This window comes from Peromyscus eremicus, chromosome 16_21 (genome assembly GCF_949786415.1).
Source record: "Peromyscus eremicus chromosome 16_21, PerEre_H2_v1, whole genome shotgun sequence".
Classification (NCBI taxonomy): Eukaryota; Metazoa; Chordata; class Mammalia; order Rodentia; family Cricetidae; genus Peromyscus; species Peromyscus eremicus.
The window spans coordinates 11,865,571-11,880,628 of NC_081432.1; the positions used below are offsets into that span (position 1 = coordinate 11,865,571).

A 15,058-nucleotide genomic window follows, 5' to 3' on the forward strand; every position below is an offset into this window, starting at 1 on the left:
GACACAGCAGAGGAAGGCGCTCCACCTCCTCAGGGCCTTTGTAAGCACAGCTGGTGGTCAAAGAGGGACAGCCAAGACCTCTAGATCAGGTCAGCAAGCTCTTTGTTTGCCCAAATGCTGTGCTGCATCATTGCCAAGTGTGGGGGTGACCTTTGTGTCTGCCTCATTGGCTTCTGCCTCTCTCCTTTAGGCTTTGGACCCTAGGACTGATGGATGTATCTTGACTTCCTAGTTGTGTGTCAGTATTGGTTTCATGTGGCTGCCTTAGAAACTTATAAACCACAGGGCTCCAGAAAACCAGGACTGACTTCTCAGTTCTAGAAGCCAGAAGTGCCGAGCTCATCTGTTGGCAGATGGATGCGCTGGGTGGAATTTTGGTCCAGGCCTCCCTCTTCAGTCATGGTGCCTCCTGCATCCTTGGCAATACTTGGCATGTAAATTGCCCCCTCCATCTGCGCATGGTATTTTCTCGTTTGTGTTTTGAAACACGGTCTTGCTAGACAGCCCAAACTGTCTTGAGCCTTCCCGAGTTCCACACACAGGACAGGAATGTAGATGAAGCCTCTGATGTACTTCCATAGTTGGAGACATAGCCTGAGGAGCTCTGAAGCTTTTCTTGGAATGTTATTACCATCCAACATCAGGCCAGGCTGCTGGGTTTAGGAGCTTTGGGCACCATTTCCCCACAAGGAGCTGGTACCGTTTCTAATCTGGTTAGGAATGAGATGTGGCGTGTGTCTTTAAGAACCCATTTCTTAACCCATTGCCTGTCATTGTCACGTGATGCAGAACTCTGCCTGGAAGTTGACTGTGGCTTGTCAGCTCTCTCCCACTTCCATTCCCACTTCCATTCGACCCCACCAGCTCTCTTGACCTCTGCCGGGATCTTGCTCCGGTCCTGCTGGCCTGTGGGCGCTGCTCCAGCAGAGGCCATTTGGGCTTCTTCAGGAGCAGGTTGTCACTCCCTCACTCTTGCTGTTTATCTTTCCAGAACTATTTGCAAGGGCCCATCATCAGACCTCGGGAAATGTCTTTTAAGGCCACTGGCACATTGGGGTGGGAGGAGTCATGAGAAGCCCTTCTGCAATTTCTACGTGAATTTGAGAGGTCACGATGCCAGACAATCTCAGCCTGCATGTCCCTACCAATAAATGCCATTTTGTTCAGGCCCAGGCTGGAAGTCGAGGTCTTGCCTAGCAGAAAGTTGGTTCATTGGGGACAGGGAGTTAAGACAGACCCCCGCATCTGCTCACAGGCAGGATTTGCAATGCTATGTAGAGCTGCGGTGATCCCCAGCCATAAAATTATTTTGTTGCTACTTCATAGCTGTAGTTTCGCTATGGTTATGAATCATAATATAAATCTCTGTGTTTTCCTACGGTCTTAGGCAACCCCTGTGAAAGGGTTGTTTAACCCAAGGGGTCGCAACCCACAGGTTGAGAACCACTGAACCACTGCTCGAAGGTCTCCCTGCAGTATTGATGACTTCAGATTTGAGGCACAGTGAATTATCCTGTCGCCAGGCACATACCCCGGATCTGGGTTTGGCCAGACCTGGCTCTGGCGTGCAGAAGCATGGTGAGGAGTCAGCTTTTGCCTGAAGAATCCACCTCTAGTAAGAGATGCAAAAAGGCTATGAATGCATGTATATGTGTACGTTTTCCAAACAGAGCCAGGCAGACAAGAAAGAGAGTGAGGACAGTAACCTCTTAGGGGCTGGACTTAGCTTACTACCAGCAGAAGCCCTTCCTGGTCACCGTGCGCACAGCTTCCTGGGAAGGGTGGGTCCAAGGTCAATCCATGTGCTTGTGGGGTGGGAATGGGGTTAGGGCAGCTGAGGCTGCTCAGAATCCAAGGGTGAGGAGGGCGCAGCTCTTTTGGTCCTTCAGGGCGATCTCTGTCAAGTCTGTTAGTTGGTGAACGGAGCAGTGAGTGTCTACCCTGAGCAACCCTGTCAATCCTAACACCTCTATAACCTTGCACTGTCATCAAAACGGCAATGGCGACAGTGATACTCCAAGCAGCCTGCAGGCTGGAGTCACACTGAAAAATCCCATTGCTCAGCTCCCCCACTCCCCCGTCCCCTTGGCCATTTGCAGTCTCTGTCAAGTGAGCCTTGTTCTAGGAAGCCTTAGGGTGACTTGATTTAAATATTGTCAAAGGTAATCTGATGGCCAATGGGACATGGCAAGGCTCTTCCCAAGCCACCACCATCAAAGAAAGAACCCATGTCACATGCCTGTTTCCACCAGATGCAACTTCCCTGTAAGCAGGCTTCTGAGAGCTAAGACTATCTACCTACTCTACATGCCATACAAATATAGGGTCCAGCTGCCCCAACTTGCAATCCCAGCAGGCTTAGGGGCTTAAAACAGGGGCATGGGCATAGGTGAGAACCAGGTCCCAGCAAAACAAGCAAGATTGGTCAACAACCCTACTGCCGTCTCTCCCACCTGCAGGGTCAAGACTGACTTCCTATGTGGTTTCTCTTTGTCCCCCTTAGCCCAGGCTATGCTCCTTGCCCAAACTAGACTGCCCCATGCTTGAGGACTCAGCTGCCATTCATATCTTGAAACCGCTTGCCTGGCAACTGCCTGTGGGTACCCAATTCCAGTAAACCAGGCCTTCCCACAGTGGTACACGCAGACCCCTTCTCCCTCACGGATGGCCTGGTTGGACAGTGAAGGGCTCTGTCCACTGGTTCTTCTCTATGCCTGCACTTTCCAGTTTTGGCAAGCCCCAGGAGTGCAGGGGGTTCAAACCCAGAGGCAACTGACCAACTAGAAACCACCACAAACTGGAGTAGTCTCAGGAGACTTTAATAAGAGTGTCCATGGTCCTTCCGGCACAGGAGTAGTACAGACAGCTGAGCTCAAAAGCAAGATCGCAGCTAAGAGACCATCCACCCACCGGGGAGGCCAGGTTACCACCATGACGCCAAGCCTGCTATACCCAGGCAGGACCCAGGTTCCAAGGTAAGAAAGCATCACTTCTTCCTTTATTGTCTGGCAGCCATACTTGGGGGGGGGGGGGGTTAGCCACGATGGACTCCGGGCCATCATTCTCTTTGCAGAGGGAAAGCTGGGTTGTCCCACTCCTGGAGAACCACCGTGTATTTTCCAGCCCCACATTGGCTTTGCCAGCCTACAGGCCTGCAAGGTGTGAGACGGTAACAGAGGCAGCCCCGGCCACTGCCACCGTGGCCGGATGGCGGAGGAACGCTTTGAGCACAACAACAAGAGTGATCATTCCATCCTCAAACAACACCTATATAAATAAAGTGAACCGAGGGAGGAGCCGGGCGAGGGGATGCAAATTGGCACGTTGATATATTGCTTTCCAGTTCAAGGGTGACGGATGCAAATCAAGAGACAACAGAGCGGGGCAGAAACGACAGCTGGGGTTGGCTTTCCTCAGCAGTGTCCCCTCCTAGGGTCAGAGCCACCGAGGGGGACCGCCAAACTAGGGGAGACCACTGGGTCCAGAAACGCTCCAGGGCAGACCAAAGGGTGGCTCTGCTGAGAAAAAACAAAACAAGCCAACGACACAAACACTGTATGCAGACAGAGGAGACGCCGCGGCAGGGTCTGCTGTTTCCTGCCCAACACCTCGGGCAGGTTCAAGAGCAGACAGCAGGGGTACATGACTCTGCCTCTCTGAAATCCCCATGTGCTGTGGGGTTGGCAGAGGCTGTTCGCGGACACACCCACCTTCCAGACGTGGGAGGGGCTGTGGCCCATGTGACCAGGTGCGGGAGTCCTCCATGACAAGCAATCTACACCCCCCAAGTCATGCCTTTCTGCAGGAGCAGCGCAGCATTCAAGTCTACTGGTCTCTTTCTTCTCTTCCCTGTCTACTCCAAGCCCCTTGTACCACAGCCCTGCACTGGAGCCTTGGCTGGCCGCCTGATCAGCACTATGCTGCCAAGGCTGGTCTTGAACCCATGGCAATTCTGCCTCAACCTCCCAAGCGTGGGATTCCAAGACCATTTTAAAAACAATGCAAGGATTTCTGGGTTTCTTTCTGGAAGATAACTGGCAGCTTTCCCTTTCTCTTTTCACTACGGAGGGTGGTCAGGAAGAGAATACCCCGACTCCCGCCCAGGTACAAGGAATGTAGGATGCGAGGGCAGAAGATGGGCTAGCTTTCAGTCTGCTTTGGGGCATCTGCTCCCACCCCCAGGCCTGACTTTCCTAACCTCCTTCCCATGTTTCTGACGTTCCAGGGACATCAGAAATGACTCCTAAGAAAAAAGAAAGCTGGATCTTGAAGGAAGGAAGACAAAAAAGCTGCTTGGGACGCTGCCCGTCCACGGTGTACATTCTAGTATCTCATTAGGTGTCTGAATCCGTTAGGAAAAAAATTAGAAACTATGTATAAAACTTAAAAATATTCAAGTATCAAAAGCTATTTCGGATCAAAGTTTTAAAACAAGCCGCTAGAGCAAGCTGCTGCTTCGGAGCAGAAACTCCTACAAAAGTTAACCGAGTCGGCTCAGTCGAGAGCGAGGAAAAGGACGTGATGTGGATGTGGGACGCCAGGGGACAGAGAGAGAGAGAGAGCAGTCAGAGCCAGGCCAGAGAAGTCACAGCCTTTGTAAGCCAAAAGGGAGACGTGGTGCCAGGCAGGCAGTAAAGATCAATGGGCACGGCCACTCTCCCTGCAGAAGGAATGGTAAGGTGCCCGGCCGGGGCCTCCTTCCCCCACCCCGTGTCTGGTCCCTGGACACTTCCGGGCTGCGATGGAGCATCCTCCTGAGAAGTGCAGGAAGAGCTAAAACAAGAGTATCAGCAGACAGGAGGAGCCTGACCTACTTCTGCACAGACACCCCTGTAGAAAGACAGAGCAAGCAGCAAGGAGTGAAGACGCCACCGCGTTGACTCAGCATCTCAAACCCCGTCTGTCACACAGACATCGGGACTTCTAAGTCAGTCGGGGCAGTGAAGACGATCCCCACCCACCCAGGGACAGGGCTGGGGCCCCCACAATATGAAGCAGCAGCAGTGTTTATTCAAGACACAAGAGTGAGGGATCTGGTGGTGTCCCTATTCCCCAGAGAGGGTGCATTGGAACAAATGATCCAGTAGAGATTTTTTTTTTTTTAACTCTGATAAATTAGATTTCGTAAAAACCACTCTCTCCGCCAGCCACCTTTCCCTCGTATGCAGGCTGGCAGATGGGCTGGCCTGGGGCGCCCTCTGGTGGCAACAAGGAAAGAGTACAGTCTGGGGCCAGCCTGGGACTTGCAGACACACCCGGATGATTTGTGTAGGCCCCCTTGGCCTTTTGCTTTGGGTACTTGTCTCTTGGCGGATGGCCCAGAGCTTGGGAATGGTTAAATTACACCACAAGAAGGGTCCCATTCCCACTCCGAGGATGGAGTCTCTTGTCACAGGTTTCCAGGTCATTCTGTGGACCTCTTAATGAGACGACTGACGCCAGGCCTTTAGACTTCCGTGGAAAACAGGACGCTCTGTCTCTTGCTGTCGGGGGCAGGGATGGCCTCCAGCTGCAGGAAGTACAGCAACACTTGGACCTGTCCCAGCAGAGAAGGGAGAGGAAAACAAGTAAGAGGGTGCTCTGGGTTGTGGGTGGGAAGCTCATCTTGGCTCACCCAGCTCAGGCACTAAGAGACCCCGTTAGTGACAACAGCCTCGCGCATCAAGACACCCCGGATTAGGCAGGTGTCCGCCTACACATGATGAAGTTTTAAGGCCTAGGCTGTGCACACTTGAAAGACCAGCAGGTGGGCTGGGCCTTGGGCCCTGCCAATCTACTCAGGTACCGAGGGAATCAAAGTAGCCAGGGTCCTTCGTTCCTGGCCCTCTCAGTCGTAGGGGGTCGACCTCTGCAGTAGAGGTGGGAATGACTAATAAGACTGAGGTCCCCCTGTGTCACCAGGGTAACGTGGACTACAGTCTCCTATACCTGGGACATGACCTCCAGGGACCAGCTGTCAGTCATGGTGATGGGCTGGCTGGGGTTAGCAGGGAGCTTGCTTTCCTTCTCTGAAGGTCGAAGCAGCGTGGGGCCAAAGACTGTGGCGAGGTTGTGCAGGGACATCTTGTTCACCGTCTCCTTTTCAGCCACCCTGTGTAAGGCCAAAGCAGAGGGTGCTGTTTCAACATTACATTCAGGGCAGAAGTAAAGATTCCACCCCAGCCGGGCGGTGGTGGTACACGCCTTTAATCCCAGCATTCGGGAGGCAGAGCCAGGCAGATCTCTGTGAGTTCGAGGCCAGCCTGGTCTACAGAGCGAGATCCAAGACAGGCACCAAAACTACACAGAGAAACCCTGTCTCGAAAACAAACAAACAAAAAGACTCCACCCCAGAGTCTGAGGAGCCCTGGATCAAGAGAGCTCAAGGCCAGTGGGCAGCTGGGACAGCTCTGAGCCATGATTTGGGAGTAAAGGACAAGTTCAAGCGCAATTCTGGCTGTTGGCTTCATGTCGTGGTGCAGAGGGACAGGGGTGCAGTGGTTCTGGTCCCTGGAATGGGAAACTACTGCAGACCAAGGAAGGAGACAAAGCCCTTGGTGCCTGGCTTCCTGGGGTCTTGGGCCGCATGGGAGAACAGGCGTTACCTTTTCAAGTGGTCCAGAAGGAAAAGGAAGGTCAGCAGGTTGGCTTCTGGGAGGGACAGCAGCAAGTTGAGCATGCAGCTCTCTTTTGCAACAGGGTCTGAAAGAGCTACAGAAAGAGGAAGTTTAGTTTCCAGGGTCACAGCCCAAGCTGGAGAACCTCTCCTGAGGATATCCGATGACAGATCCAAAGCCTATGCTGGAAGATGCCAGAGTTCAGGCCCATCACGGTCTCGGCTCACACAGCTTAGACTAATCCCCACTGAGAAGGACCCTGTGGTGGTTGTTTATGTGGCAATGGGAGATACCTGAAATGCCTTCTCTCATCTCCAAGGGACAACAGCACCCTAGGCACCTGTCCAGCAGGTGTCCTAACCCTGCTGACTGTGGGTAGAGCTGTGCTCAGGGCCACTTTCTGCTGCTGTAAGCACACGAAAAGAGCCCAAGCTCTGAAGGACGCATGTAGAGCTGGGATAAAGAGAACTGGAGGGCTGAAAGGCCTCTGCCCCGGTCCCTGGGAGTTTCCCTTATTTTCAAGTGCACCTTAGGGGCACTTTCAGGCCCGAAGGCCCAGGTCTTCTGGTGAACTGGCCATACAGGCTGGGTCACCCTAAGGGCCAGGTAGGAGCTATGCTTGTCCCATGTGCTAGTGGCTACTTTGGGCACCATCCTTCAGGTTGACTAAAGGTCAGGGTTAGGCTTGAACCTCTGCTTGACTGGGCCAGGACCTGGGGATAGAGTGTTAGGGGTTCCCAGAGGAACCCGGCAAGCCATCCATTCAGTGCTGCTCCACTAAAAGGAGTGCTGTGGCTATCAGGATCCCACAGCTGGACGTGCCCATGGCGACACTGGTTACCCTCTGGTCATATTGAGAGGAGAGGGCAGCAGCAGCCCTTGGACAGCCCACAGATGGCTTGGTTTTTGTCTTACCCAGCCAACTCTCTTAGGTTGGGTTCAAATGTGGACCCAGCGTAGAGGGGAAGAGTTCTGATCCCCTCTCCTAACAGTGCCGGAAGAGAGCAGAGGTAGGGAGATGCCTCCCACAAGGTTGAGGCCGTCCGTGCTCACCAATGCCCTCTGCGAAGTTAGGGTAGAACTCATCAGTGAAGAGGGGTTCCGGCAGCTCACGGAAGTAGAGCTTCAGCGTGCCAGCAATGGCATTCACGTCCATCTCACTCATCATCACTGACACGTCCTTGTTATCTGGAAAGAACACAGAAGGGGATTCTCTATGTGGATCCCGGGTCTGGGCTTCTGCAACCCTGCCCGGGCTAAGGAGGTCACCAGCATGCTGACAAATGTGTGTGCCCATTCTCTTTACGTAGTTTATCTTCTTTCTCCCAAGCATCTGTGTGTGAGTCTGGGCAGAGTTGCAGGGAAGCAAGAGCATCTCACGCCTCTGCCCGTGTCTCTGCTCTGTGAAGAGCAGTCCGGCTGCAGAGCCAGGTTAGCCAGAGAAGGAGAAGGTAGAGTTCATGGAGCCTAGGTAGGACTCAGGCAACTCTGTTCTGTACAGAACAGCTGCCTGGGTGGCCGCTTCTTCTAACAGGAAGGCCCTGTGGTCATTTGGGTCATTTTTATGGTCCTATTGGGTATTGTCTTTGGACTGTGGTGGCCACTGGTTCTCTGACCTGGAGAGCAGGCCTACTCTGGTTTCCCGTCAAGGCTCATCAAAGGGTGCTGGGCCCTTGATGCCCCAGGTCAGGAAGGCAGTACACAGTCTCTGTAAGTACATAGTCTTGCTGAGTCCTGTTTCTGTCTACTTGTTCTCTGGGGATGCTGGCTAAGGACCGATGCTGGTTGTTTTTTGTCAAGTTGAAACAAACCTAGATATACCTGGGAAGAGGGGACCCCAACTGAGAAAATGCGCCCATAAGATTGGCCTGTAGGCTTTTCTTGATTGATGATTGATGTAGAAGGGTCTAGACCACTGTGGGCAGCACCATCCTTGGTCAGGTGGTTCTGAGTTGTATAAGAAGGCAGACCGAGCAAGTCACAAGGAACAACTCAGTAAGCAGTGTGCCTCCATGGCTTCTGATTCAATTTCTGTCTCCAGGTTCCCATCCTGACTTCCCTCCATGATAGACTACGACCTGGGAGTTATAACCTGAAATACACCCTTTCTTTCCCAAGTTGCTTTTGGTCTAGGTATTTTATCCCAGCCATAGAAACCTTACCTAAGACTGACTCTCTAGGGGTCTCAAGGCCCTTGCTTAGCACTTGGGGGCAGCTCTGTCTCCCTTGCAGGGTGTGAGGGTTTGGGGGACAGATAGAAACAAGACAGCACCAGTAAGAATTGGGTCATGGCCATGCCCACTGTCCCACACCACCCTCGAGTGAGCCATAGTTAAATTATATGGGGCTTTAGCTCCTCCTGTCTACTCCAAAGCATCAGACCACATCCTACAGAAGGCCATGTGGATGTGGCTAGACATTTGAAGGATTAGTTTCTTTCCTTTTTAAAAGAATTACTTGCTATTTTTATGTGTATGTGTGTACCTGTATGAGTTTATGTGTACCACATGCATGTAGGATCCCACAGAGGCCAGAAGAGGGCACTGGATCCCCTGTAACTAGAGTTACAGGTGGTGGTGAGCTGGATTGTTAGGTGCTGGGAACTGATTCTGGGTCCCCTGCAGGAGCAGTTTGCACTCTTTCCTAAGGCATCTCTCCATTCTCTTTCTTTTGAGATGTGACATTTTAGGCAGGGCCTGAACTCCTGGGCTCAAGTGACTCTGTCTCAATCTCCTGAGTAGCTAGAGCTACAAGATAACATCAATGTGCCCAGATCACACCATCTCTCAAACTTTATTTATTTATTTTCTTTTAAGGCAAGGTCTTACTCTATAGCCCTGCCTGGCCTTGAATTTGCAGCAATCCTCCTGCCTCTACCTCCCGAATACTGGGATTACAGGTGTTAATTATCAGTCATCAGTCAATCCATCATCTATCACCTGTCTATTTGACACAGGGAATCACTATGTGACTAAAGCTGGCTTGGAACTCATCATGTAGTCCAGGCTAGACTGAAAGTATGTATTCCTGGCTTATCCTCCTGAATGTTAGAATATATGCTCACACTGCCACGCCCAGCTTTTGTCTTGTACTCTTAAATAATAAGACAGTAAGGAAGGAAAAGGTAGAGAGTGATGTGCTAGGCCCTCTGGGAGTCTCAGTGTGGACACCACCTTTGTTCCCACCCTGCTTGGGCAATACTCACTGACGTCAAAGGCCGCCTTCAGTGCCTGGATGTCTGTGGCCACTCCAGACACTCGGTAGATGCCCACCTCCTCCATGCCCCGGCGCTCGATCTCCTCCACACACTGGCGCACAATGTAAGGTACCTTGGACCTCTCTCTCCTGCAGGGGGAGAAGAAGGTGTGTAGAGTTGGAGACCACAAATGTAAGCTTGGGCAAGTTTTCCTTCAGGCTTTGAGCTCTCTATTTTATCAGGAACTTTCTAAGAGCCTGAAGCATCCAATCACCTTGCAAGTTACATATGACCCCATGGGAAGGTCATGAGGCTTGTTATTTTCTTTCACGGTGCTGGAGGGCACTCAGGGCATACCTCACAGATGCTAGGTAAATACTCTGAGCTATATCTTCAACCTAGGAGGCTTTTCTAGGCAACACTGCTCTAGGAAGTACAGCTTCCAGGCTGTGAATGAACCAAAAGCTTCCTAGAGTCTCGTGATAAAGACTCTCACCTCTAAGATAGGAAGCTGGACATAATATTGGCCCAGACTCCTGACTCCTGTGCAGTGAATCCCGAGGCTCCTTGAGAGCTAAGGCTTGCACAGGGCAAACACCATGCATCTGCTGTGTGTTCGATAGTTTTATGTCAACTTGACACAAGCTAGAGTTATCTGAAAGGAGGGAACCTCAATTGAGAAAATGCCTCCATAACATCTAGCTGTAAGACATTTTCTTAATTCGTGATCAATGGGGGAGGGCCCAGCTCATTGTTTCTCCCCCTGGGTTGGTGGTCTTGGGTTCTGTAAGAAAACAGGCTGAGCAAGCCATAGGGAACAAGCCAGTAAGCAGCATTCCTCCATGGCCTCTGCATCAGCTCCTGCCTCCAGGGTCCTGTCCTGCTTGAGTTCCTGCCCTGACTTCCTTCAGTGATGAACAGTGACAAGGAAGTGCAAGCCCAAAACACCCTTTCCTCCCCAAGTTTCTTTGGTGATGGTGTTTCATCACAGCACTAGTAATCCTAAGGCATGCTGCATGTACAAGTCTTTAGCGTTACCCAGGTCCCTTGCCATTTTAAATGCTTTCTCTTCTGGACAACCTCTGGACCTCCTGGTACAGCTCTGGAACCAGAATGCTTTGAAGACAGTAACCAGTGCTATGTGGAGGTATGAACCTGGACTCAGATAAACACAATCAGGTCCTTTCTAAGCCCCGATCCCGTAGTTATACGGGTGAAGTGAGGGGGTGTCTTCCTCCCCAAAGTGCACATCCGTGTTTTCTGGAAAGAGCTTGGAAGCAGAATCTCTCATAGGACAAGAGTGTGTTTGGACACATGTCAGTGTCAGGGCAATGGGTGATGTAGCCAGTACTCCATCCTGGGGAAGTGAATGGAAATCTGGGAGGAAGTGGCCTGTATCCCCAAGAACTGCCCTCAAAGCAACAAACAGGCATCTCCTGGCAACAGGCTCACAACAAAAGGGCCGAGATTCAAATAATTCAACAGGAACTTGGGATCACAACATATTCCAGGCAAGGGAAGCAAGTCCTGCACTCGGGCAGTTCCTGACCAGGAGGTGAGGACATTCCTGAGCTAGTTTTACAATAAACACAGGAGGTGGCTAAGCAGAACCTCAGTCTCCCCTGGGGCTACCCCCAATCCCCATATGCAGCCAGCAGGGCTGTGCCCTAAGAGAGCAGGCCTTTCCCTCAGGCATGCCTGCAGAATGCCCTCATGAACAAGCCCACACCTCCCACCACTCACTTGGTGACCACAGCGATCTTGACACCGAAGACCCCTGTCTGTTTGCGGGAAGGCATTCTCTTCAAGCTGAACTCCCTGCTCGTGAACTTGACGGAGAGTTTCACTTCAATCTGCAGGGGAAAGGAAGGGTGTGGGTCTCTTACCCTGTGGACCTCTTAGGCTGAGATCTCGGGGTCCCTGAAGGTCCTAGCCCAAGAAACCTTTTCACCCCCAGGGCAGACAGGTCAAGGCCCCAGAATGAGATGGAGGAAGCCCTCGTTGTAGTCAGTAAGAGCCAGGGGTGGTCAGGGGTGTAAAAGATTTACTTCTGCAGTCTCCTCTCATATCCTCACTGTTTCCCTTCATTTTTTAAAGTAATATTAAAAAAATAAGCAGGCGGGGCTGGAGCGTGTAGCTCAGTGACGGTGCACACACCGAGCATGCACAAGGTACTCCGTTCAGTTCAAATCATCAGAACAAAGCGGAAGAAGACAAGCCAACTGGACAATCACCGCCTCCCCTAAAAAAGAACCCACCATAACAAAAGGAACAAGTCAGAAGGTTCTAATCCGGAAATCTAAACTGTAAATCACAAACTCCCCGAACGCCAAAGTGATACATGTGGAGGGTTCCACACCCAACTGACCGCCCGCGAATGAGTTAAGATGCATAAAATCCCCACCCCCACAGCTCTACATGTAAACTCTCTATAAAATAATAGATAATAGTAAATTCATATTTATATTTGGGTCCCATGTCTGAGACTGCTTATGTACATGCAAATATCATCAGGAAAAGGAAAAAAAAATCTCTAAAACTGTGCTAGTCCCAATCTTTTTGGATACATTTTCCTGAGATAGCCCAAGACGACGTCAAGTGTTTGGTGTCTGGTGAGATGTGGTCCTGGGGACCCTAGCATCACAGACCTTTCTTTCAGGACTGAACATGCAGGGTCTGGGTGGCAATTGGCCACCAAATAGAGAGGGCTCCTTCCTATGCACGGTGTCTCTGCTCTGGAGGTGCCCCCCTCTGCCCTGTACACAGCACTCCTGGTGGGCATTCCTTCCTCCTCCGGGGCCGGTTCTCCTCTCCAGCCATCATCTCAGGCTTAGCCTTCTTCTGACCGTTCTCGGTGGAACTGGGTCTGTTTTAACTTTCAGTGGGAAACAGACACAAATAGAGCCCTGTGGCCACTTACCCCATTCATGTCGATGACAGTCCGTTGCCACTCTCTGTCCTGTAGGGTTTGGGGGTCCAGCTGAAACCAAAGATGCATGATTACAAAAGGTCCTCGGGCCTGCTCGGAGGCTCTGCCCGGCAACGGCCACCCTGCTGCTGTTCCATACTCTACATGGGAAGCAGAGTCCTACCGCGGTCAGAGGGGCAGACTGACCTGTTAGACAGTCCTGGAACCTCAGAGTGCCACAGCTCACTGCCATGAACCCCGCTCCCCACCCCCACCCCAGGTGGAGCCTAAATCCCACTTCCATCTGTCAGAGGGGTTGCTAGATCCGAACGGAGGGCAGGCTGGTATAAGAACTAATTTCAGTGGTGACTGTGAGAGCGCAGAGCATCAAGGGTTGCCAATCACGCTTTCTCCCTCAACCATGCCCAGAAAGACACAGAGTGCCACCCCGAATCAGATGGAAGCCTCACTGTACCCCCCAACTTTGACCTCTGCAGACCACTGTCCAGCAGCCGGTCTATAGGAACCTACCGTATGTCACCCAAATAAGTGGTCTTTATAACTGCCACCCCCCGCCCGCCCTGATGTATAGAAGTTCTGTCTCCCCTTTCTGATGAGCACTATCATGAGCTATCATAGGCTTCCGAGAGGCCACTAGCGAGGCTAGATGAATAAGGAACTGGAAGTCTTCTGAAAACACGTCATGAACTGAGGGGTGGCTCTGTGCTGGGGCTCTCCCTGGCATGCACAAAGTCCCTGGTTTTTATCTCTAGTACCCCCAAATTCAGAGGTAAAAGAACAACCACTGCTTCCCAGGTTCTTTCTACAAAGAAATTCAGCTCTCTTCACTGTGGGAATCTGTGGGGTGGGGAAGCCCCCTGCCCTTGCTTCACGGTTCCTCGTAGGAACCCCAGGGCCCACCTGTGTCTTGGCTGCCCAAGGATAGTGCCCCTTCCTTCTTCAGAAGCCAGCGGAATGAGACAAATCCTTCCCTTTCTCTCTGAGGACAGTAGTAATGGGGACCCCTCTCCCCTAAAAACCCAGGAGCAGCGAAGGCCATGAATGAGCAGTCCTAAGACTGGGTGAGCGGTAGGGTGAGAAGAATGGCCGTCTGAGACTTCTGGGTGACTGGGTCCCACCCTTCCCAGCCTACCCGGGATCCCAGGCCCTGACTGACTGGCCCACCTTGCCCCTGCACACCAGACATCGGATATGGGTCCACAGGGCAGTGCCTCGGGCACACAGCTGTTTCTCAGCAGAGGCTATCCGGCTCCGGCTTGCCCGGCTGGGGTAGAAAAACCGAACGAGGCCCTGCATGGCGACGGGGGTCAGGCGGCAAAGAGGCTGGTGGAGCTGAACAGCAGGACAGTGGCGAGCTCCTAACCTCTGTCTCCTTTTGAGCAGGCTCTCCCAGGGAAGCTCCACCCTACAGTCGGGCCAGCCAAGGTCACAGTTTCCCATCACCCTTACATTCCACTTTTGTTTTTGGTCAGTATATGGGAAAAACAGCTCCTGCTCCCAAGCCTATTGGTTACGGGAATTCAGATATGTCAGTCTCCTCTTATGCCGGAGTCTCCTTTTCGAGTGGGTGGTTTCCTGTGGTCCAAATTTAGAGACACTGAGTAACATGTGTGTTGTTGGTCAGTCCACTCCAAGCTGGTAGTGTCCTGAAAGAATGCTTCCAGGCAAGCTGGTACTCCCAAATCCCATGTACTGCCGCCAATGGACTCGGGGTAGAGAGCATCCTGAGTATTGATCCTGTTCCCCCGCAGACAAGCTTCCAAGGGCCTTGCTGATCTAGACATTGTCCACTCTCGAGCACCAAGGCCTAGTATCTAACTCCGCCTAGAGCTGCTGGGACCAGGTTAGCCCAACACCAGGCCCCCTATTCGTAGCTTATGTTGGTGTCTGGGTACTCAACCCTCACAGCAGCCTCGAATAGGTGGACTGGCCTCAAAGAACAGACTGTGCTTAGGCCGAGCAGAAACCATGTACAGCATAACAGGACACGGAGGGCCGGGCTACGCTGCAAACAGCATTCAAGGCTGGCACACTTTCCCAGGCAGTTATTTAAAGTTCCAGAGCAATAAACAAGCAAGAGGCCGGGATGTGGAAAAACTGATGACCGAGGGGGAAGCGCTATTACATAGAAGTGCAGGGAAAAGCTAAAGGCCTCAGTGCCACTGTGGCTGTCTGGTACCACAGTTCCACCCAGGCACTGGCCAGCCAGCAGGTGTGTGTGCATACAGCGGTCACAGAAGGACAGTCTGTTAACACCACTGTCTCCCTGGGACTGCATCAGGCAGGAACTTCGAAGAGCTGTAGTCAGTGGGTCTGGGGGATGGTGGCTCAGAGGCC

At 52.1% G+C, this 15,058-nt stretch overlaps 1 protein-coding gene across 1 annotated transcript in view; it reads right to left on the minus strand.

Annotated features, from left to right (window-relative positions):
- Window positions 1-4,990: 4,990 nt before the first annotated feature.
- Window positions 4,991-15,058, minus strand: part of Bcr (BCR activator of RhoGEF and GTPase) — a 125,261-nt gene continuing 115,193 nt past the window's right edge. The window contains exons 17-23 of the mRNA XM_059281478.1: window positions 12,713-12,772; window positions 11,536-11,645; window positions 9,802-9,941; window positions 7,650-7,784; window positions 6,585-6,690; window positions 5,929-6,091; window positions 4,991-5,536 (exon numbers count right to left, since the gene is read on the minus strand). Of these exons, the coding sequence (XP_059137461.1) occupies window positions 5,447-5,536; window positions 5,929-6,091; window positions 6,585-6,690; window positions 7,650-7,784; window positions 9,802-9,941; window positions 11,536-11,645; window positions 12,713-12,772 (804 nt within the window). The 3' untranslated portion in view covers window positions 4,991-5,446. The remainder of the gene's footprint in view (window positions 5,537-5,928; window positions 6,092-6,584; window positions 6,691-7,649; window positions 7,785-9,801; window positions 9,942-11,535; window positions 11,646-12,712; window positions 12,773-15,058) is intronic.